This window comes from Lupinus angustifolius, chromosome LG17 (genome assembly GCF_001865875.1).
Source record: "Lupinus angustifolius cultivar Tanjil chromosome LG17, LupAngTanjil_v1.0, whole genome shotgun sequence".
In the NCBI taxonomy this organism is placed as follows: Eukaryota; Viridiplantae; Streptophyta; class Magnoliopsida; order Fabales; family Fabaceae; genus Lupinus; species Lupinus angustifolius.
Window position 1 is genome coordinate 3,409,680 of NC_032025.1, and position 24,814 is coordinate 3,434,493.

A 24,814-nucleotide genomic window follows, 5' to 3' on the forward strand; every position below is an offset into this window, starting at 1 on the left:
TACACTTGATTTATTAATAAAATAAAAGTAATTTGGTTTTGGTTGTTTTGAGTTAAGCATTTTTGGATATCAAACCTTAACCACTCGACCAACAAGATATTGATTTAACGATGTAAGTCTTCATTAAATTTTTAGAAAAAATCAAAAAGGTTAGTGATTTAATTCTTCAAAGCAACATGTGTTGTGACAGATAACTATACACTCTGCGAAAAATTACCAAAAAAAACTGAAATAACAAATTGGCTTGATTTGAAGCATGTAATTGTCCTAACTTTTTTCCACCAAAAACAGAACTTCGTTAGATTTTACCATCTATTTCAAATTCCTCATACCTTAGTGAACTATGACATTGTTTCACCATTCCCACCACCACCCGTATCCACCTCCATTCTCTAATGTTTACCGGCAGCACCAAATGCCAATCCACACTATAGCATCTCTTCATGCATTTCTAAAAAAATTTGGGTGACAAGAAGACATTGGTCACCCTCTTTGTAGTGTGGTCCTTACGTCTTCATCGCTAATCACTATAGTAGCACACGGGTGGTATTGTGAATTTCTGATGCCCCGTTAAATGAGATAGTGGAAGTGGGACAAGGATCATATGTGAAATAATTTTTTGTGTCTGTTCCGAATCAATCAAACTTCATAAAATAATATTAAAATATTAATTTTTGTTTTTTATAATTTTTATTTCTAAATGAATAAAGTTTTCTCGTTAACTTGGGACATCAAATAAGACATGACAATGGTTCACATTTGAACTAAATTATGATTAGTAAGAACGAGAAATTAAGATACACTTTATATGAGTGGTTGAAGAAAGATGGGCTTTATAGATCACTTGTGCTCAATAATATTTTATTTTTTATCATGGACTAATCAAATTTTAGCAAACAATATCAAAATGTTAGTTTTTTTAAAAGATTTTTTATTTAATAACAATATATGATTTATGGTATATATATATATATATATATATATGAAATTAAAAGAACTAAACATTATTAGAATCAATTGATCTATGTCCCAAGGGTGGGGCAATTGGTGTATAGTTATCAAATGATTTATGATAATTAGATAGGCAAATATATAAAGAGGAATTAACCAGGACTAGATTATTTTATATTTTATATGGAAAATGCTAAAAACAGCTAGACTTTTAGTTTAGAAAGTTGATGAACTTCCGAAGTTCGGTAACTAAATCATTTATGATTTGGTCTGATTGGGATTTACATTTACCCAATGGCTTGAATCAAACATAACGAAATAAAATATAAAAAAATTGTAATGACAAAATTGTAACTATACTACATATAAAAAAATAAAAATATTTTACCATATTATTATTTTTTCTAGATTTTGTAGTATTTGTATCTTTATTAATAGAGGAGATCAAATCTTACTGGTGAACTACATCACATCTTTTGACTCGGATTTTCTTGCATTTTATGATGCACTTTGGAATAATAAATTTTATATTTGTTTAAGGAACTAAACTCTTTTAAAATGTTTGATTATATGTCTTTAACTCTTTATAGATGTTGCTTATAAGAATTAAACATTTTAGAAATATAATTAACCTTATAATATATATTTCAACTGAATTGTCTAAAATAAGTTATTTTTATATGGTAAAATGTAAACAAAATGTATAAAGTTGTTTTTTAAGACTGATAATATTTACAGTTAATAGAAGGCTTTGCAAAAGAGTCCTTCAATTTGTGTTAAAATGTTTACTTAAATATTTTTATATGCTTTGAATCAAGTTCTCCAAAAAGGAAGGAATACATTTTATTATACAAAAAAATCAAGTTCCCCACACGTATCAAATTGAACATAAAACATCGTTTTCTAAATAAAAAACAGTTTCCATAAAAAATTTATCCAAACATACAATTCAATTGCCAACAAGAACCGGAGTTTTTTTAATGTAATATTATATTCAGTTAGGTTATTTGCATAAAAAAATAAACAGCCACTTGTGTCTTGTAGTACTATTATTAAATTAAAATATTATATTGACATAAACAATACTATTTCTCTAGTCATATATCTTTGTCCATCCATATTTATAAAATACACATTGGGAAGAAGCAGGTGACTATAACAATAGTGGATTTAATATGATTTTGAGGGACATGCTTTGGTCAGAGGCGCAGTCCCATAAATGGATTTAATATGATTTTGAGGGACAAGCTTTGGTCAGGACCGCAGTCCCATAATTGACCGTACATTTCAAGTTTCCATGAAAGCTATGCCTATAGGTAAAATTTGGAAGCATATATGTTGTCTCACTTTTTGTATCATTTTATAAATTATTACTGATCGATTGAAAAAATTTATTTAACTTAAAATTTTAATTACTAGATATTTTTTTGACCAATCATAATTGTTAGCACAATGAGTCGCACAAAAGAGTACACAACATGCAGCATATAGAAAAAGAGTTTAATATATTTATCATCTAAAAGTTTTTTATATGTTTAATGTATTAGTCATTATTAAATATTTCTCATTTTTCAATAAAAATATATGTTTAATAATATAATGATTGTATAAAAAATTAGACATACAATACAAAAAAATTAAATTCATATTAAAAATGATAAATGTACATAAATCATCGTAAAAAAATCTAATACTATTTAAAGTAAATATAAAACATAAAAGAAAATGTTTTATTATTTTGGAAATGAAAAAGGATTAAAAGTTATATATATTTGGTAATCAGGAGGATTTTAGAAAAAAATGTTAAGTCCATGCAAGATAGGATAAACAACAAAATATTATATTGGATGGTACTACCTAGGGAATGTAATATTTATATTTATACTATATATAAAGCTAAAACTTGAAATAACTTTCTATGGTATAATTTTCATTTCCTATATTGCCCTTAATATTATTTAATTTTACAAAAAAACTATATAATCTTAAGCAACTACCACCAATACATTAATTAACCACATATCTCACCTTAAATTAAATATTATCATAAACACACAAAAAAATTAATATATAAAAATTGAACACGTAGTATTACACAATATTCGCCGGCAGGTACGAAGTGCATGTACACACTAATGTTGATAATGTAAATAGTTATATAAAATTATAAAGTTAATATATCATCTATAATTCATTTATATTATTTTGATTGAAAATGAATATTGAATAATACAATAATAATAATATAAAATATTTTTATATTTTTAATACATACATTTTTTTTATCTTACTCGAATGATCCAAAACAAATATTCATAGTTTTTAATACTCATAACTTATTAATGCTCTGTAAACGAGTAAAAGTGTCCCCAACCATTGGTTGCGGAGCACCCAAGAAACTCTCATGGTTAAGAACATTTAGCTTGTAAAAAATGAGAAAAAAATGTGTGCGAGGTGAATCATCATTGAATATTATATAATACTAGCGTGTTGACAGCCACGATTCGCTTTTCTATCATTTATAAATGTTAAATATAATATTTTGTGTTAAATATTTATAATCTACAGTTGAATTTATTTGATTGGTGTAATGTTCTACATTAAAAATTGATAGTCAGAAAGAATAAAAAATAATTAACCAAATAATATGAGTATATATTAGGTGGAGAGAAACATTAGGTTATATATAATTTTTTTTTTATAAAAATTAGAAAATAGTGAGGGCAAAATAGGGAGAACCACAAATTACATAATGATAGGTGGTTATTTTGGGTTTTCCCTTTATAAGTAGTATAGATATAAGAGAAAGATGTATATGTAAAAGTTTTTTACATTGCCACTGTATTATCCATTATCTTTTGTCCATTTTCATAGATTTTTTTAAAAAGTAATCCAAATAAACGTTGGACGATACACTCACTTTATATACATCTTTACATTTTCAATGCATAAATCTAATACTCATAATATATACCGTATTTACATTGCAATACATACATATATATTACACAGGTCCAAGCAAGGTACTCATTATATATAATACATACATATAGCCGACCAGAGTCACCTACATTCTTTTCTTATGGTACACAAGCAATAGTCTCCTAAACACAATGTTTGGTTACACAGAATCTAACAAACAACACTTACCACACCTTAAAAAAATTTGAAGGGAAAATTGAAGGTTGATATAGTTTTTAATTAATTTAATGGCTCAAGGTGGCACAATATCGAGGCTCTTGGTTGTACTCTCAAGATAGTTGATGCCAGTGCATTTCGATCTTCTGGACTATCACCACTTCCATGAGCATTGCCCTATAAGATTCTCAATATTTACTTAAGTTTTTCATCAGCTATTCAATCATAGTAGGTACGGTGGAATTGCTTAGAAATAAGAAAAATACAAAGAATCTAAATGAAGAGAAGCTATTGAAATAGAAAAATGTTACCCCACACCCTTTTTGGATGTAAAATGTAAGGAAATCATTATTACTCATTCCCGTAACAAGCATATGAGGCAACTATCTAGAATGAGGATCACATGCCCCCATTCATGTTTATTTGGTGTACAAAGTTAATCACAAAACTACATTCATTTAAAAAGAAAAATTATAAATACAGAAATTAATATTTTAATATTATTTTGTGATGTTTGATTAGCCCAGGACATGCAGACAGCAAAAATGATGTGACATGTGGAATGAGGATCAACTGTTCCACTTTTTTGTGTCCCATTGTGTCCCAATTCAATAGAAATTTGACACATACTTGAAAAAAAAATTAAGAATATAAAATAATATTTTTATGTGATTTGGTGGGATATCATTGGTTTGAGAAATGGAGACGGGAAGTTTTTGGAACGGAAGATCCTGGTTCGCGACATGTGATCCTTGTCCAACTTTCTATATGGATGGGGATCAGCTGTCCCACGACCCTGTCCCTATTCCTGTCTCCCTCATTTATATATCGACACATAGAAATATTAAATAATTTTTTCTAATTCACATTATTATAACCCTCAGAATTATAACCACCGGTAATGGAGGTTTCAAAATAAGCCTAGTGGGTTTAATAGAAATTATACTTGGTGATGTCTCACTCCTTAGGCATGTAGTGTTTTTCTTCTCTATTGCTATTTCTGGAGGAGCTATTCTAAAAAATTGAAAGAAAGAAACCATCGAGTGTGATGAATAGGTTTGTGAAAAGAGTGAGTCCAAAAATGGAGATGAGAAAGTTTGAACAATGTGAAGGAAATGAGAAAGGAATGTGATTTATAGAATGTTAGCAAAAGGGGAGAGGGTATGCACACCACCATTGTTGTTGAGGGTATGCAGGCCACCATTGTTTTTCTGCAAAATGCAGGGAGAGAAAGAGGAAGGAGAAAGAGAAATAAAATAAAATAAAAGTAGGGAGGGTGATGATTTTGTAATTAATGAGAAAGTAAAAGAGTTTAATAGTAATTCAATGAGTTATAATAATGTGAATTAAAATAAATTGTTTAACATTTTCCATGTGTCAATATATAAATGGAGCGAACAGAAATATTGGGACAGAGTCACGAGACAACTGATCCCAGTCTGTATGTATATAGCTTTAAAGAAAGAACAAGGAGGATACTAATATTAAGGACTACTATTTTTATTAAATCTATTCTCTTTCTCTTAAAGAAAAACACTTGGATAATTGCTTCATTATGGTAGAAACAATATTTAAAAAGGACAGACAAAACAACCAGTGTGATATGGTCACTTCATTGACAGAATAGATTACAAACCTAAGATCAGGTTAGCTCATGACCTGACTTGGATTCACAATCATTCCTGTTATTCTACCACCTTTGGTAGAACCAAAATGTTCCACCTTTTAGTATCATGTCATGTTCTGTTCACCTTGTAAGATATACCAAACACATGGAACACAATCCAAACATTGTACTCTGTCCTATTCTAACATGAGAACAAACACTACAAGAGTATAAAATTTACACTGGAAATTTTCATCATATAGAAAAATACCTTCACATTATAATTTTTATTTCTAAATGAATAAAGTTTTCTCGTTAACTTGGGACATCAAATAAGACATGACAATGGTTCACATTTGAACTAAATTATGATTAGTAAGAACGAGAAATTAAGATACACTTTATATGAGTGGTTGAAGAAAGATGGGCTTTATAGATCACTTGTGCTCAATAATATTTTATTTTTTATCATGGACTAATCAAATTTTAGCAAACAATATCAAAATGTTAGTTTTTTTAAAAGATTTTTTATTTAATAACAATATATGATTTATGGTATATATATATATATATATATATATGAAATTAAAAGAACTAAACATTATTAGAATCAATTGATCTATGTCCCAAGGGTGGGGCAATTGGTGTATAGTTATCAAATGATTTATGATAATTAGATAGGCAAATATATAAAGAGGAATTAACCAGGACTAGATTATTTTATATTTTATATGGAAAATGCTAAAAACAGCTAGACTTTTAGTTTAGAAAGTTGATGAACTTCCGAAGTTCGGTAACTAAATCATTTATGATTTGGTCTGATTGGGATTTACATTTACCCAATGGCTTGAATCAAACATAACGAAATAAAATATAAAAAAATTGTAATGACAAAATTGTAACTATACTACATATAAAAAAATAAAAATATTTTACCATATTATTATTTTTTCTAGATTTTGTAGTATTTGTATCTTTATTAATAGAGGAGATCAAATCTTACTGGTGAACTACATCACATCTTTTGACTCGGATTTTCTTGCATTTTATGATGCACTTTGGAATAATAAATTTTATATTTGTTTAAGGAACTAAACTCTTTTAAAATGTTTGATTATATGTCTTTAACTCTTTATAGATGTTGCTTATAAGAATTAAACATTTTAGAAATATAATTAACCTTATAATATATATTTCAACTGAATTGTCTAAAATAAGTTATTTTTATATGGTAAAATGTAAACAAAATGTATAAAGTTGTTTTTTAAGACTGATAATATTTACAGTTAATAGAAGGCTTTGCAAAAGAGTCCTTCAATTTGTGTTAAAATGTTTACTTAAATATTTTTATATGCTTTGAATCAAGTTCTCCAAAAAGGAAGGAATACATTTTATTATACAAAAAAATCAAGTTCCCCACACGTATCAAATTGAACATAAAACATCGTTTTCTAAATAAAAAACAGTTTCCATAAAAAATTTATCCAAACATACAATTCAATTGCCAACAAGAACCGGAGTTTTTTTAATGTAATATTATATTCAGTTAGGTTATTTGCATAAAAAAATAAACAGCCACTTGTGTCTTGTAGTACTATTATTAAATTAAAATATTATATTGACATAAACAATACTATTTCTCTAGTCATATATCTTTGTCCATCCATATTTATAAAATACACATTGGGAAGAAGCAGGTGACTATAACAATAGTGGATTTAATATGATTTTGAGGGACATGCTTTGGTCAGAGGCGCAGTCCCATAAATGGATTTAATATGATTTTGAGGGACAAGCTTTGGTCAGGACCGCAGTCCCATAATTGACCGTACATTTCAAGTTTCCATGAAAGCTATGCCTATAGGTAAAATTTGGAAGCATATATGTTGTCTCACTTTTTGTATCATTTTATAAATTATTACTGATCGATTGAAAAAATTTATTTAACTTAAAATTTTAATTACTAGATATTTTTTTGACCAATCATAATTGTTAGCACAATGAGTCGCACAAAAGAGTACACAACATGCAGCATATAGAAAAAGAGTTTAATATATTTATCATCTAAAAGTTTTTTATATGTTTAATGTATTAGTCATTATTAAATATTTCTCATTTTTCAATAAAAATATATGTTTAATAATATAATGATTGTATAAAAAATTAGACATACAATACAAAAAAATTAAATTCATATTAAAAATGATAAATGTACATAAATCATCGTAAAAAAATCTAATACTATTTAAAGTAAATATAAAACATAAAAGAAAATGTTTTATTATTTTGGAAATGAAAAAGGATTAAAAGTTATATATATTTGGTAATCAGGAGGATTTTAGAAAAAAATGTTAAGTCCATGCAAGATAGGATAAACAACAAAATATTATATTGGATGGTACTACCTAGGGAATGTAATATTTATATTTATACTATATATAAAGCTAAAACTTGAAATAACTTTCTATGGTATAATTTTCATTTCCTATATTGCCCTTAATATTATTTAATTTTACAAAAAAACTATATAATCTTAAGCAACTACCACCAATACATTAATTAACCACATATCTCACCTTAAATTAAATATTATCATAAACACACAAAAAAATTAATATATAAAAATTGAACACGTAGTATTACACAATATTCGCCGGCAGGTACGAAGTGCATGTACACACTAATGTTGATAATGTAAATAGTTATATAAAATTATAAAGTTAATATATCATCTATAATTCATTTATATTATTTTGATTGAAAATGAATATTGAATAATACAATAATAATAATATAAAATATTTTTATATTTTTAATACATACATTTTTTTTATCTTACTCGAATGATCCAAAACAAATATTCATAGTTTTTAATACTCATAACTTATTAATGCTCTGTAAACGAGTAAAAGTGTCCCCAACCATTGGTTGCGGAGCACCCAAGAAACTCTCATGGTTAAGAACATTTAGCTTGTAAAAAATGAGAAAAAAATGTGTGCGAGGTGAATCATCATTGAATATTATATAATACTAGCGTGTTGACAGCCACGATTCGCTTTTCTATCATTTATAAATGTTAAATATAATATTTTGTGTTAAATATTTATAATCTACAGTTGAATTTATTTGATTGGTGTAATGTTCTACATTAAAAATTGATAGTCAGAAAGAATAAAAAATAATTAACCAAATAATATGAGTATATATTAGGTGGAGAGAAACATTAGGTTATATATAATTTTTTTTTTATAAAAATTAGAAAATAGTGAGGGCAAAATAGGGAGAACCACAAATTACATAATGATAGGTGGTTATTTTGGGTTTTCCCTTTATAAGTAGTATAGATATAAGAGAAAGATGTATATGTAAAAGTTTTTTACATTGCCACTGTATTATCCATTATCTTTTGTCCATTTTCATAGATTTTTTTAAAAAGTAATCCAAATAAACGTTGGACGATACACTCACTTTATATACATCTTTACATTTTCAATGCATAAATCTAATACTCATAATATATACCGTATTTACATTGCAATACATACATATATATTACACAGGTCCAAGCAAGGTACTCATTATATATAATACATACATATAGCCGACCAGAGTCACCTACATTCTTTTCTTATGGTACACAAGCAATAGTCTCCTAAACACAATGTTTGGTTACACAGAATCTAACAAACAACACTTACCACACCTTAAAAAAATTTGAAGGGAAAATTGAAGGTTGATATAGTTTTTAATTAATTTAATGGCTCAAGGTGGCACAATATCGAGGCTCTTGGTTGTACTCTCAAGATAGTTGATGCCAGTGCATTTCGATCTTCTGGACTATCACCACTTCCATGAGCATTGCCCTATAAGATTCTCAATATTTACTTAAGTTTTTCATCAGCTATTCAATCATAGTAGGTACGGTGGAATTGCTTAGAAATAAGAAAAATACAAAGAATCTAAATGAAGAGAAGCTATTGAAATAGAAAAATGTTACCCCACACCCTTTTTGGATGTAAAATGTAAGGAAATCATTATTACTCATTCCCGTAACAAGCATATGAGGCAACTATCTAGAATGAGGATCACATGCCCCCATTCATGTTTATTTGGTGTACAAAGTTAATCACAAAACTACATTCATTTAAAAAGAAAAATTATAAATACAGAAATTAATATTTTAATATTATTTTGTGATGTTTGATTAGCCCAGGACATGCAGACAGCAAAAATGATGTGACATGTGGAATGAGGATCAACTGTTCCACTTTTTTGTGTCCCATTGTGTCCCAATTCAATAGAAATTTGACACATACTTGAAAAAAAAATTAAGAATATAAAATAATATTTTTATGTGATTTGGTGGGATATCATTGGTTTGAGAAATGGAGACGGGAAGTTTTTGGAACGGAAGATCCTGGTTCGCGACATGTGATCCTTGTCCAACTTTCTATATGGATGGGGATCAGCTGTCCCACGACCCTGTCCCTATTCCTGTCTCCCTCATTTATATATCGACACATAGAAATATTAAATAATTTTTTCTAATTCACATTATTATAACCCTCAGAATTATAACCACCGGTAATGGAGGTTTCAAAATAAGCCTAGTGGGTTTAATAGAAATTATACTTGGTGATGTCTCACTCCTTAGGCATGTAGTGTTTTTCTTCTCTATTGCTATTTCTGGAGGAGCTATTCTAAAAAATTGAAAGAAAGAAACCATCGAGTGTGATGAATAGGTTTGTGAAAAGAGTGAGTCCAAAAATGGAGATGAGAAAGTTTGAACAATGTGAAGGAAATGAGAAAGGAATGTGATTTATAGAATGTTAGCAAAAGGGGAGAGGGTATGCACACCACCATTGTTGTTGAGGGTATGCAGGCCACCATTGTTTTTCTGCAAAATGCAGGGAGAGAAAGAGGAAGGAGAAAGAGAAATAAAATAAAATAAAAGTAGGGAGGGTGATGATTTTGTAATTAATGAGAAAGTAAAAGAGTTTAATAGTAATTCAATGAGTTATAATAATGTGAATTAAAATAAATTGTTTAACATTTTCCATGTGTCAATATATAAATGGAGCGAACAGAAATATTGGGACAGAGTCACGAGACAACTGATCCCAGTCTGTATGTATATAGCTTTAAAGAAAGAACAAGGAGGATACTAATATTAAGGACTACTATTTTTATTAAATCTATTCTCTTTCTCTTAAAGAAAAAACACTTGGATAATTGCTTCATTATGGTAGAAACAATATTTAAAAAGGACAGACAAAACAACCAGTGTGATATGGTCACTTCATTGACAGAATAGATTACAAACCTAAGATCAGGTTAGCTCATGACCTGACTTGGATTCACAATCATTCCTGTTATTCTACCACCTTTGGTAGAACCAAAATGTTCCACCTTTTAGTATCATGTCATGTTCTGTTCACCTTGTAAGATATACCAAACACATGGAACACAATCCAAACATTGTACTCTGTCCTATTCTAACATGAGAACAAACACTACAAGAGTATAAAATTTACACTGGAAATTTTCATCATATAGAAAAATACCTTCACATAAAGCTTGCACTTCACTTTATGCACAGCCACTATACATTTCTCTTACGACTTGTTCACTAATAGGCTGCTAGGGCACTCCAAATCATTTCCTAATGAAGATGATTTTAGTCATCATCCCAACCTCTCAGAAGTTGTAACTTATCATTGCAATGAATATTGTAAAATGTAACTCCATTGCTGCCCTTAAGAACTAAAATGTGGCAATTTATAAATATGACAAGCAAGACATGAGTAAAATCAATACACTATATATATAGGACATTTGAAAGTATTTAAACTCATGTCTCTTTCAATTTTTAATTCTCTTACATTTTACTTTCAATGACTAATTATTTTGGTTGTTCATGTTGCGTTGATTGCTAAGGTACTGATGTCAGTTTACTTATATAATGTTGTAATTTTAATTGTGACTTTATATTATGGCTCATAGATCAATACACTATATATATATATATAGGACATTCTCTTAGTCCAATTTCTTCATCACAATGTGATTTATCAAATGTGTAGAAGTTGGATGGTAGCTATATCTCGAATATAACTTAATATCATTTGATTAATTAGAAGGTTCATATAAGCACCGACTTTGGCAGCAACAATTAGCTTATTCAATTGTTGCCTCAAGAACACACTTACAATCTTCAAAATGCAAGTCATTGCTTTTTCTACCACCTGAAAAATATGACCATTAACTACCACAAAATCCTATTAGAAATATAAGATGCTAATGGACCACATCAATATCTAAAGATGAACCTGAAGATTTTTTAAAAGCTCTCGAATCATCAATATCTAAATAAGATGATATTGATATTTAGATCCAGATCTATGATAGAGGAAGTCAATATTTTGTTTGAAATGTCTATCGGGTACTATTACAAGAGGATGTAAACAACAAAGACTATTTCAAGATACCATGTCTTAAAAAGATGAAATGTGTACCTTGAAAAACAGCCATGAATGAAGTATCTAAAAAATTAAATTTGATTAGAAGAGGTGTTTTAGAAGCAAATATCTCAACATGGTGATCTTTATGCAAATAGTTGGATGAATCAGTAAGCTATCTTTATTTTCTGGCTTAAAGACCTTTAAAGTTTGGCAAAAAAAATTATTCTCGGATTAGTCTTAATTCTATTATCCACAATGGTAAGACCAATTTCTCACTTAATTTCTTTCGTAACTATTTAAACTATAAAGCATATAAGAAATCACATTATTGTCAAAAACACAAATTTTCATATAGGCAAAGTTCTAGAATTGAATATTTTAATTTGAGTCTTCTAAAAGCATGATACAATGGTTTTATTTTTACTAGCTCTCTAGAGACTCTAATTGAATTGAAGTACCAATTGTTCTTGTAATCTACTCCTCCAAAATCCCATTTCTATCCTCATATATTATTGGTATCGGAATTGAACCACTACCCATAATCTTCACTTATTCCAAAAGCCTATTTAGCTAATAGACCAAAATTACTATAAGTACCATTTAAAATATATAAAAGTATAACACATTTTTTGGTATATCAGAAATAAATAAATAAAAACTAAATCAGGAGATAAAGATCCAAGTCTGAGAAGCATAAAACATAATTGTATTATATTTGGTTTGTGGCATCATTTCATATATATGTATTATAGATTCTGATCAAATATACTATTTTAAAAAGGATTTTGCTAATCCTTTCTATGAAACATTTATGATTTTTTCTTATTTGTCATTAATAAAAGTTTTAACCTTTTCTATTTTATCTTGTATAGATCAATAATCCATATATAATAAGGTTCAATTAAAAGTTTGCTGTTTTTTCAAGATTAGCAACTAAAAATAATGATATTATTAAATAATTATAAACATAATTTTTAAAATATAAAAAATAACCATTACTAGTTGATAATTTAATTAAGAAAGCCTTCTACTAATAAGGATAGGAAGAATATAAAAAAAACTCTCTCATGACATGTGTCAATCTCTCAAGCCCTCATGACATGTGTCAACCTCTCATCAAAACTAAAGGTCCTCATGACATGTGTCAATCTCTCAATGACATGTGTCAATCTCTCAAGAACTCCCTCATGACATGTGTCAATCTCTCAAGCCCTCATGACATGTGATTTATTTAAAAAACCTATATAATAAAAAAAAAATTAAAAAAACTCCCTCATGACATGTGTCAATCTCTCAAGTCCTCATGACATGTGATTTATTTAAAAAACCTATATAATAAAAAAAAAATTAAAAAAACTCCCTCATGACATGTGTCAATCTCTCAAGTCCTCATGACATGTGTCAACCTCTCATCAAAACTAAAGGTCCCTCATGACATGTGTCAATCTCTCAAGAACTCCCTCATGACATGTGTCAATCTCAACCCCTCATGACATATGATTTATTTAAAATAAAAGGAATATGATTACCTATACAATATTAAAATATAATGTTACTATAGTAATATTAAAATAATAATAATATGAATCATAACATATTGTTTGTAGCTATTTTAGACTTAAATAATATTTATTTTTATACTAATTTTATTTTAGAATCAAATAATAATGAAATTATAAATTTATTGATGATTTTTTTGATTAATATGATACTACTAACTATATCATGTTATGTATGTGTAAAAAACAATGTTGAGAAAGTCGAGCAAAATGTTAAATCAGTAGATGACGCATATTAAGTTTATCCGATTTAAACAGTTAAACCGTATGGTCTTACCGTATGATTTTATATATAATTAATATTTTTTAGCAATATGAATGCTATGACAACATATATGGTTTTAACCATGCGAATGCACGAGCAACATATATATTCTTAATCATAAATGCACATGTAATATTTGTATTAATCATGCGGCAAAAAATATCGTCCCGTGCAAATGCACGGATAACTTGCTAGTTAAAGAAGTAAAAGCGATTATGAAAACTCTCTCATTCTTTATTCTTCTCCACCCATATTAAAGGTTGCTTTTTAATAAACATTACCTCACAGATTCAAATCCCCTAAAAACTAGTTGGAAGCCTCGTTTAAGGAACCATCCTTTCTGTTTTAACAGAAGGGCAGGTGCTTTTCCTAATATTAAATATGTTTGCACAACCTGCTGCAACGTTGTTTCATGTCTACAATATTGGGTCACTACAGCGTTTGCGAGTTACAAAAAATTAGACACATAACATCATTCATATGTTATACAATCAAATTAAAATCATTTTCAAAATACAAATTGTACATGAAGAGATACAGGAACTTAAGCGTTATACTTCAACCCCGGGGCTTCGAAACTTCCACTGTTCCACATAATTAAAAGGTGGCAACTTTGTCCAACATACATGGCTCTAAAGTGAATAAACAGAGCCAAATCAGTATTTGTACGAGTGGCTACTATTTTAACAATGAGATAACCATTTGTTTTATGCCTAAGGATCTTTTCTTTGTTTTCACTCACTCAAAAATTCGGATCTGTAACCTTTCATCTCTCTAATTGACAATTTTAACCTACATATTTAACTTCTTTGAGGCATTTACATATAATTTCACAACTTCCTCTCTACTCGGGATGGTGATAGAGTACACACATTAGATGCTCACCCACTTTAACATTGATTAGCTTTCCAGGGTTATTCCATTATCATCGTCATCTATAGTATCTTCAGGAGACGTTGTCTTTGGAAAGAACTCTTCTTGGGGGTACATTTGACTAAATAACTGAAAATACCAACACCAAACTAGTAAGCATTATTGACAGTGCTAATTATTTATCATACCTATTTTCGGTCTATAAGTAATTTTTCCAAAGAATATAAAAGTTTTCAAAAAATTTCATGAATTTTTTGCAAGCAACTTATCCAAAAGCAGGGGGCTACTGTCTAGTGTTGAATAACAAAGCAAAAAATCATGCAGGTATACAGAAGAAGTTATATTTCTGAACCGAAGAAATATTAAAGGCATACCTTCTCTGCTGCATCTAAAAGATCGTTGTAGCTTAGATTTCCATCTGGTGTAGGAGTCGAACTGATAGATTCAAGTTTGCCCTGAAATGAAAATACCAGTATACCCATAAGTCAAGAAAATGATGTCTGCACAATGTAAAATATGTTTTAACCACATTTGTCTCGACTAAATTCATAAAAGACAGTCTAGGAGCCAGTGGTTGTGTTTTCAAATGAGCCACGAGGTGAAGCAGCAAAGGAAATAACACAGAAACAAGTGCACATGCAATATGCAGGTAAAACATAAGCATTATGGAAGACAGAAATGCGTTAACCAAGTCAAGAATAGAAGCTTACAATTGTTATATTCTGAATATAAAATGCACTCCAGATCACAATGGGTTTTGTATTTTGACCATCACTTTGATCAAAGGGAATACTTTCAGAGTTTCCAGTTACAGGCAGACTAAGATGGGCATCCATGGCTGCTTTTAGTAACTTCTTTCCCTCATCAACTTCAGTGCACAAAGTGGAAAGGTATAAAACAAAGCTGTGAAGGAGACATCACACCTGGTCAGTTCAAGTTCACTCAACAAGCAAAATTTAAGTGTTATTACTCTGTTTTGACTAATCATAAAAGAGCGTCCCACTATACGAGACTCCCACCTAGTGAGGTCTGGGGAGGGTAGACGTGCGTAGCCTCACCCTCGCAAGCAAATAGGGTGTTTCCAGGATGTGAATCCATGACTTACAAGTCACAAGGCAAGCAACCTTGTCGTTGCATCGAATCATCAGCTAAGAAAAAAGATAGTGTCTATAAAGTGGATCTCAGACCCCAAAAATTGATAAAAGATTTTTAGATATCTGAGAAAAGAAATTATAAGGATTAACAAGTAAATAGTAAGAGAATTTCAATGTTAATGTAGTAAAAACAACTTACACGCCACCAGGACAAACAGCAAGATTTGATCCTATCTGAAGAGCTCTGATTGAAGTCACCTGTTCAGGATATAGAGCTAGATGGAAAAGGAAAGAAAAAGTTAATTTCTTTCTCGTGTTTTAATATGTTTCTGCTTAAAAAAATGCAGTGTTTAAGTTTCTCTTACATCTAGGAGGATACACCATTGACAAATTTGATACATCTGGCTTTATGGAACTCCTTGTGATGCATATTCCCCTTGCCACCATTCCTTTAATATCTCTCTCACTCAGCAATTGGAGCCTTTCAGTGGGAAAATCTCTAGGAAAAGAAGACAATGGTGATGAGATTGTGATGGATGGATCCAGGATTAGCTGGTCGCTATATAAGTTCTGACCCGAAGCCAATCTAACACCTTTATAAAACCCAGTAACCTGCAATGTTGCAAATATTAAATTCCCTTTGCGCTTGAGGATATCCAACCTTGTATCTTCTCACAAAATTTTGATATATATAAAACGAAGTTCAAAGATTTATTTCCACACCTTATCCATAAGCACGGAAATTACTGGCATTCTGAGAACCTGAATCACACAACACAAGTTTAAGATGTGTAAATAAGCACATATGTTCAACAAAACAAAAAACAAAATAAAAATATGTAAGCATGGAAATAGTTAACAATGTCATTTAATTTGACAAGAAAGTATTAAAAAAGGTCCAAACATTAACATGAAGTGAACATTTCCTACCCGAAAGATACATTGTTACAATGACAGTAACCAGCACACAGAAGACTGCTTCACTAAATTGAATAACAATAATAACAAAAAAAGTCTCCTCAGCCAGTAACATTTAAGTTACATCCCCTTACCCATAACTACGCTCCTGGCTTTCAGAAAGAAAGATCCAGGAAATGGCAACCATGACAAAGTCCTTGGCAACAGCAAAGCTGGACGATGTTTCCTTCTAACATATGATATGAGGACACTTAAAAGAGCAAGAAGATTAAAATGGAAGACGGAAAAAATAGGCATCAGTCAATATACAAAGTCAATGCATAAAATGAAAGTTTTAAACATAAATATACAACAAGTTTTAAAGAGAATGAAGAAAAGGTAGCTAGAAATTTTAAACAGAAATATCAAAAAGTCAATGTATAAAACAAAGTTGTGAACAGAAATATAGAACAGGTTTTAAAGAGAATGAAGTAAAAGGTAGCTAGGAAATCTCCCAAATAGTGTTATAAATCCATTGGAACCTACATAAATGCAACCTTTGACAGCAGCACGACGACAAAAGGCCTGTGGTAATTCTCCTTCCCCATAAATGGGATAAAGCAAAGCCCCTGGTGCATTGGGAAACCTGGCAGAACCAGGATAAGTCATAAGTATCCCTAAAGAAACAAGCTTAAATAAAAGCAAGGCAACTGAAACACATGAACAATAAGCATCAGAACTTACCTTCCCACAGATGAACTGTACTGAGCTAAACGATCTATTCCATCTTTTGTCTTAAGTAGATCTTTACAAACCTCATTATTGTCTTGATCATAATCTACCATCGCTATAGCATACAAAATAATCCTGTAGCAGATAAAGAGGCATTCCCTTAGTGTACTAACTCATGTCAACGGGTTATGCATGCATTATATGCAGGGAGGCATGATAGGGTTTATTAAGAAATGTGAATGAAAGATGACTGAAGATAATTTCCTTCATTGTACAGGGTGGTAAATTTCGCCTTTTCAAATAAAAGCACAAAGCAAACAAACTGAGCTACTAGTCCGGCAACCATTTCAAAATTTTGACTGTTTCATCTAATCATCACATTTCAAACGGCAACAACTTCAGGGAAAGTGGAATAATTGATAAGATTCAAACAATAGTCAAACATTGATTAACCAATCACCAAGAATCTTTTGCCGAAAAGTGTCCAAAAGAGTGTCTTATATTATTATTCTGTAAGTGCAAATCAAGTCTGCTAAGTGGTTTAGTTATAATTTCACATCACAGTACTCCTATTTCCTCATTTCTAAACATGACAACTACACATAAAAAATGGTAATAAAATATCAAATCATAAACTCCAAACTTCGTCGCTGAGATTGAAATGACATGTAGAACTAAGGTTTTAAATCTGTGTCCCCAACCATTGCAAAAGCCAACATGTTAAGGTTTTTGGAGTTGTCTAGATTCTAGAACCGCAAAGCAACCACAATTGTGATTGCATTTGCCTGCACTTGTATGTAGCATCAAGGTTTTGGAAGTCACCAAAACCGTGATTGGAACCGCTATTTAAAAACTTGTGCAGAACAAAATACCCTTCTCTTATAATCAAGACAATAATGGTGTATGACCTAAACTAAAGGCTTCAATGTTGGCATACTTATAAGTATACACTTCATTTATAACAAATTGCAACTTAATTTCAAAAGTTCTTCAAACAAGCAAGAATTAGATACCAGTAAATAACATAATAGAATAGAAAGATAGATCCACTATGCTATAAGAAAAAGATAAATGAAACGCGCATATAGATTAAAAAATCAATTCTCACTAGGATATAGAAATGATCAATACGATTTTATCTTGGGCGGTAACCGCATTTTGTCCAAGAAACTAACAAATGGACTCTCCAGATCTTCCTCTGAAATTCTATGACCTTCGCCGCTCTCATTCTGACCATCATCAACAGCCAAATGCTGCTGAACAAGCTTGAAGAATCTCATCAATTGATTCTTCTCCTTCAGAGAAAGGCTTTTGTCCCTGAAAATCGCACCTCGGGAATCCGGCACATTCACCAAACCTTCATTCGCTTGGTACACGAGACTCTCATCAATGCCTTTGAATTCCAAATACTGCGCAGCTCCTGATTTCAACAACAGATCTATGCTCTTGCCGGCGCTGAACAACGCCCTTGGTCCTCCCAAATCCACGTTGAATTTTCTAGAATTTTCTCGGAGCAGCTTCACGTCTTCATCATCAGAATCGCGTGAAACAATCTCCACGTCGGAGTAGAGTGGTTCCCGGATGAGATCTACAACGACGTGGTCGGGATCGTCGTTCGATGCGGTGGTGGTGGCGGTTGACGGCAACGCAGGGAGAGAATGTGAGTTGAGGTAAGAGGCGAGTTCTTCGAGGGAGAGAGAAGCGAAATGGCTTCCGTAGAAGGAGTTGTGATCGAGGTGGAGGACGGTTTTCCCGACGGCGGATGCGGCAGCGGCGATGACAGATTCTGATAGGCCAGTGCCGACGATGATAAGATCGAAGTGGTCAGGGTCAATGGGAGGGTAGGTTAGGGTATCTTCGGAATTGCTCATGGTGAAGACGGCGCGTGGAGGTTAAACGCCGCCTGTACCGTGAACAAAGAGGTGGAGATTGGAAAAGGGGAAAGATAGTAGAGTGGTTTCGGAAGAATGGGTCTATTGAACAATGAGCGACCCGAACCATGTGATACCCAATTTTGCTCAAATATATTAAAGCCAAAAAAATTATTTTCCTTAAAAAACAATAAAAGCAAAACTAACATATCACTAAATATGTACAAAAAAATATTCACTAAACTATCACTAACTTGAGCCAGTATCTTCCCTATATTCTGATCCTAACGATTAACATATCACTAAGGACAAAAGTTCATGGCTAAGGATTTACAATAGGCACGATTAAGCACTTATTTATGTTTTGGTGTTGAAATATTTGGAAAAGTATAAAAAAACAAGTGAAAAGATTTATCCTCAAAGAAGCAATTTGTGATTTTTGTGTGCATGTAAGGATAGAAAGTTTTTTTTTGTTTCTCACAGGTATCATATCCGAGAACTTACTTAAGGGAAATCAAACATGTACTACTTGAATTAATATTCGTTGATACGTAAGGATAGAAAGTGATATAATTATAACTAAGGAGTAATAAACTAATAATGTTATATCATCTTCACTTTTCTTTTGTTTTTTTATGCACTTTACTCATTCAAAAAATAACAAACTTAGTTAGCATCATGTGTTCTACATGAGACTTTTAGAGTGATCAGAGTGCTGAAGTGAGCTGAACATTCATTGCCATTTTTGGTATTTTAGTTTCTTCTACATTGAACCTAATTTTCTTTTATCCTTTGCAATTCCATTGCATGCAACCTGTTTTCTTTTTTGCCCTGCAATCCCATTTTAAAGTTTTCCTTATTCCAAGGCTTTCCGGAACTTAAATAGTTTTTGTAGGTATATATAAATGGTTCTTCTTATTTGTAATAGACAGCAATAAAACCAGCAAGAAGCTAATTAAGTAATTATGCAGTATAATGATCCAATGATGCAAGGCAGTATTAGCTGAAAATGGCATCTAGATTTTTAACATAATTTAAACAACTATAGTCTCTAGCTACAATATTGCGATTTAAGGGTTCAGAATAAACCGAGAGAGTGAAACAAAAAAGGACAGAGATTATATATCAATAAAATTTAAATTTTTAATTATGTATCATTTCCATAATAAGTTTTGAATAAAATATATCTCATCTAAATGGTGAGAACATAAACTACACTTTTCAAATACTTACCAATTTCTTAACAAGTCTTAAATAATATCATATTTTGTCCATTCTAGATCACAAACAAAAAAATTTAAAATAACATGAAGTATTAACATATTGACATTGTTCGTTTTACTTCAAAACCAAGACACCAATCCAAGAAGCTAGCCGTTTTTTGTTTGCATTCGATGAAAAACATGGCTCTCTATTTGCTATAAGCTCGACGAACAAATCTACAAACTCTAGCAGATACTATTAACCATGATATTATTCCAATCTACAATGATATATAAGAAGTGTTAGAAACAACTCTAATATTATAATTGAGAAAACGTAGAAAGCTGAGATAGATGTGTAAACTTACAAATTTTCTCCTAAAGATTAAAACGAAAAATTGAGAGATCAAAAAACTAAAGTCAGTGAAATGTGATTAAATTCCACTTTTGTCGGAACAAGTTAAAATTGTTACTTATGTAGTGAAACTTAAATTTGACAAAGCTCTTGGGACCCAATTGATATAAAGAGTATGCTAAAGGGCTTTGTTTGTTTGGGAGTTAGGAGGGAAAGGGAAGAAGAGGGATCAAATGGTTAGGAAGGGGAGGAAAGAAGAGAAAATGAATGAAATTTTCTCTCTTGTTTGAGAGTATGAAACTCAGATGAAAAAAGATGTTAAACTAATGATAATGTAAGAATATTTTTTTGTTTTCTTAAAAATGTAATTAACAATAAGAAATGTACAATAATATGTAATTATATATTATTACTAAACATATCTAGCTATTTTGACATTTTGTCTCAAAAAAACCTCAAATTGGGGGACTTTAAAAATAGACATGTAAAAGGTTTTAGAGGGTTTAAGAAACTCTCCAAAACTTTCTCCTCTCCTTGATCCACCTCCCAAACAAGGGAAGACTTTGAAAAGTCATCTCTTCCCTTCCCCTCTAAAACCCCACTCCCAGACAAGGCCTAAATGGTTTACCACAACTATAAGGGAATATATAAGGGTTAATCATGCATTAGCACGACTACCCCACAAAAATTAAAATTAATAAAAATTGATGATTATTGCATGTATCAAGAAACTGTTCTAAGAAATTAAAATATACGAGCAAATAGTACTTACCATAACATCGTTGTTATGAGCTCCTGTAGTCCTCCAAGATAATAATCTCTCTGCATAGAGTGAGAATAAGAAAATCATATTTTATTTGTATGGCACCCCATTAAATTATCCAGATAGAAGATGAATTTTATATGATAATGTAGTATAGTTAAAGTATAATGTAATCATAATTTCAATACCAAATGGTTGCACGAGTTGTCGAGATATGCAAGCCACAGGAGCACGCCAAAACCATAGAACAAGCACTATGTATGTTACATACTACATGGCACAACCAATAAAGTGTTACTTTCTATAAATTTCAAAGAAAAAATGTTATATATCTAGAACATGAAGATACCTTTGAGATGAGGAGCAGCTTCGAATACAAAACATAATCCTTGTTATGTAGATTTCGATCTGCATATAAGTTTAAATTATAATTTCATAATGCTATCTTATGAAAATTAAAAATAAGGATATGAAGAATAAAAAATGAAGATAAACTTGTAATAAGAGATACACTCACAGTTTGCTAGTTCCTTCTCCTTAGTAGCTGCTAGTCTTCTGAGTTTTGCAGCTTGTGCAAAGGTTGAAGGCCTAATTAGAGGACAAAAAAAGGATCCATTTATTCTTTATCAGTCTTACAAATACATATAATAATCATCTATTTTTCAATTGTTTCTCTTTTTTTTTTTGTCTCAATCCATTTGATTTTGCCCTCACTTTATATGAGTAACACACAATAACAAACAAAAGATATTATGTAAGGATGTAATTATTATTTTATTTATCACGAAATTATATTTTAATCGTTAAAGACATGATGAGAAACAAGTATTTGTCTCTCCATTACTTGAAAGAAATGTTCGTTGTTCCTTGTATACCCAACAAGTCATTTGCTTCTTTTTTCTGCAAAGTCTAAAGTAATTGTTGTTCATCTTGTTTTTAATTGAAGCTACTTCAATGTTTGAGTTAGCATCTAACATTTTCCTTATAAATTTGCACATCCACTTTACTTATTTACTCATATTCAATGTAGTTTTACAACCAGAATATCTGATACACATGCCACGTGGGTTGTTTATAGGGCAAGGAATATCAAATTACCATGCCACAGCAACCCTTCCATGTGAACTTATTTGATAATTAGAATTTGGAAGTAAAACCGAATTAATGGGTGATAATTAAATTTGGAATTAAAATCAAAACTTAAGTATGTACTAAAATCATGGAAAAAATTTGGGTACTAAAATCAAAATTGCTCATATTTTCAGTTACTAAAAACATATTTAAGTAACCCATTTTTTATTATTATTTAACCTTTAACTTTTGGTTGCCACACAAACTCATAATCCTATATTATAATTTATTTTTCCATTTTAAAATATAAAAACTCAAAATCCAAGATGGTAACTATTTTAGATAGTTATGAATTTACTTACTGTGATAGGGAACTTGCCTCCTTCAAGAGTTCTTTTATTTCACCATGCATTTGAATTTCTTTTGCATGATCCAATCCATCCTTTGGAAACAACATAAGACTAAATGAGTTGAATATCAATATATAATCATTAATGTTATGGGGTTGTTGCATTCCTACTTTTACATACATGGTGCAAGGTTTTCTTTTATAAATCTCTTGATTTGTTAATTAACAATGAATGGAAATTCATTTCCAATCTCTTGATTTGTTCATCGTGAAAAAAATTTGATTCTCAATGATATAAATTAAAGATGACCCATGAATTTATCAACATTATTATAATGGCCAATGTACAAATTTTTGTCAAATATTAGATTTTGTTTAGAAAAAGAGGATGATACCTTCTTCAAATGATCAAGCCAATAGTATGCAAACTGAAAAATGGCGATGATAAGAAATATGAGAGGGGCTGCTATCGATCTTTGATGTTCTTGGATTGCTTCTTCTCCCATAATTCACTCTCTTCTGTGATTCTATTTTAAAGGAGATCAATGCTTTGCAAAATGAGTTTCAACACCTTCTTCTATTCGACGTTACAATTATTTGTTTTCTTCTTTAGTTAAAAATAAAAAAAAAAGAAAAAGAGAAAATACAATGGCCCAATTCATTGGCCTTCTACATGTGAGTAAGTTCAAGTAGAGTTTCGTTTATTTTATCACTTTTCTTTGGCCCCAACTATATTCTTGTTTAATCTCGAAAAAATAACATTATCTTATGTGTTATGTAATATTTATTCGGGTTGTTTATAAAAATTGTCACCTCCTTCTAACTTCTAAGTCTTGTTAGATAGCAACGTGAATACAGTTAAGCTTGGATAAACATATAATAATTCTAATATATGTGTATTATCGATGTAAAAATTATATACATTCAGTATATCATCAATAATTTATTTATATTATTTTTCTTAACTAATCAATAATAATTAATTAAACATAAATGATGAATAATAATAATATATAAAACTATACTTGTTTCTCATTTATAATTCAATTGCTTTCTCAATAACTAAACATGTTAAACAATTTTTTTTTTTTTGTAATTTGAAAACTATAACATCCCAACTTTGACATCTTATTTATCACGAATCCTACTAAGCATATCCCCATTAACCTTAACTATTTTTATAGTATTTTATTTTCCTAAGAGAGACTCCTACGACTCAAACCATGATCTCAGAGACTTATAGTCGTTTATTCTATTAAGTCGTACCACCTATAATAAATATCTAGCACACATCTAAGATGGTTTCTTCCAAAATTAGATAAAAAATATTTCGGTGGAGAGGTTGACTTCACAAAATGGGAGGATGGGTGGGCTAGCAAGTTTATGGTGAAATAGAAGTGGTGAGATAAGCTCTGGATGATGGTAGATGTGGTTTGAGGTTTCTATGGATGAAGAGGATGGTTCTTGCAGTAATGAAAAATGGTGTTGTTGTGGACTAATTATGACGAAGTCACAATTGTGAAAAATGGTATTGCTATGAAATAATTTTTTATTTACTGCTTGTCAATTCTCGGTTAGATGATGAAAATGAAAGGATGGAAAGGGATAAGAAAGTATAACCGTGTAA

General features: G+C 30.3%; 2 protein-coding genes across 2 annotated transcripts; both read right to left on the reverse strand.

Annotated features, from left to right (window-relative positions):
• LOC109331664 (rab escort protein 1) lies at positions 14,521-19,599 on the reverse strand. The gene is made up of 9 exons (XM_019566310.1): positions 18,708-19,599; positions 17,589-17,711; positions 17,391-17,490; positions 16,671-16,709; positions 16,313-16,559; positions 16,147-16,222; positions 15,564-15,756; positions 15,228-15,308; positions 14,521-14,982 (listed from the first exon to the last, which is right to left on the reverse strand). Exons 1-9 carry the CDS (start codon positions 19,445-19,447, stop codon positions 14,881-14,883), a joined length of 1,701 nt encoding a protein of 566 aa, XP_019421855.1. The 5' UTR covers positions 19,448-19,599; the 3' UTR covers positions 14,521-14,880.
• LOC109331051 lies at positions 20,738-23,787 on the reverse strand. The gene is made up of 7 exons (XM_019565327.1): positions 23,583-23,787; positions 23,201-23,280; positions 22,285-22,355; positions 22,117-22,175; positions 21,956-22,037; positions 21,777-21,826; positions 20,738-20,930 (listed from the first exon to the last, which is right to left on the reverse strand). The coding sequence occupies exons 1-7, from the start codon at positions 23,691-23,693 to the stop codon at positions 20,859-20,861; spliced, it is 525 nt and encodes a 174-aa protein (XP_019420872.1). The 5' UTR covers positions 23,694-23,787; the 3' UTR covers positions 20,738-20,858.

What these genes read in the sequence shown, in the direction of transcription:
- LOC109331051 (XM_019565327.1), bottom strand. Translation starts at nt 23,693, where the DNA reads ATGGGAGAAGAAGCAATCCAAGAACATCAAAGATCGATAGCAGCCCCT. An exon ending in AGCTGCTCCTCATCTCAAAG is followed by an intron (nt 22,038 to 22,116) that starts GTATCTTCATGT and finishes TGTGCCATGTAG; the next exon opens with TATGTAACATACATAGTGCT. An exon ending in ACAACTCGTGCAACCATTTG is followed by an intron (nt 21,827 to 21,955) that starts GTATTGAAATTA and finishes CACTCTATGCAG; the next exon opens with AGAGATTATTATCTTGGAGG.
- LOC109331664 (XM_019566310.1), bottom strand. Translation starts at nt 19,447, where the DNA reads ATGAGCAATTCCGAAGATACCCTAACCTACCCTCCCATTGACCCTGAC. An exon ending in TACAGTTCATCTGTGGGAAG is followed by an intron (nt 17,491 to 17,588) that starts GTAAGTTCTGAT and finishes TGGTTCTGCCAG; the next exon opens with GTTTCCCAATGCACCAGGGG. An exon ending in TTTCCGTGCTTATGGATAAG is followed by an intron (nt 16,560 to 16,670) that starts GTGTGGAAATAA and finishes GCAACATTGCAG; the next exon opens with GTTACTGGGTTTTATAAAGG.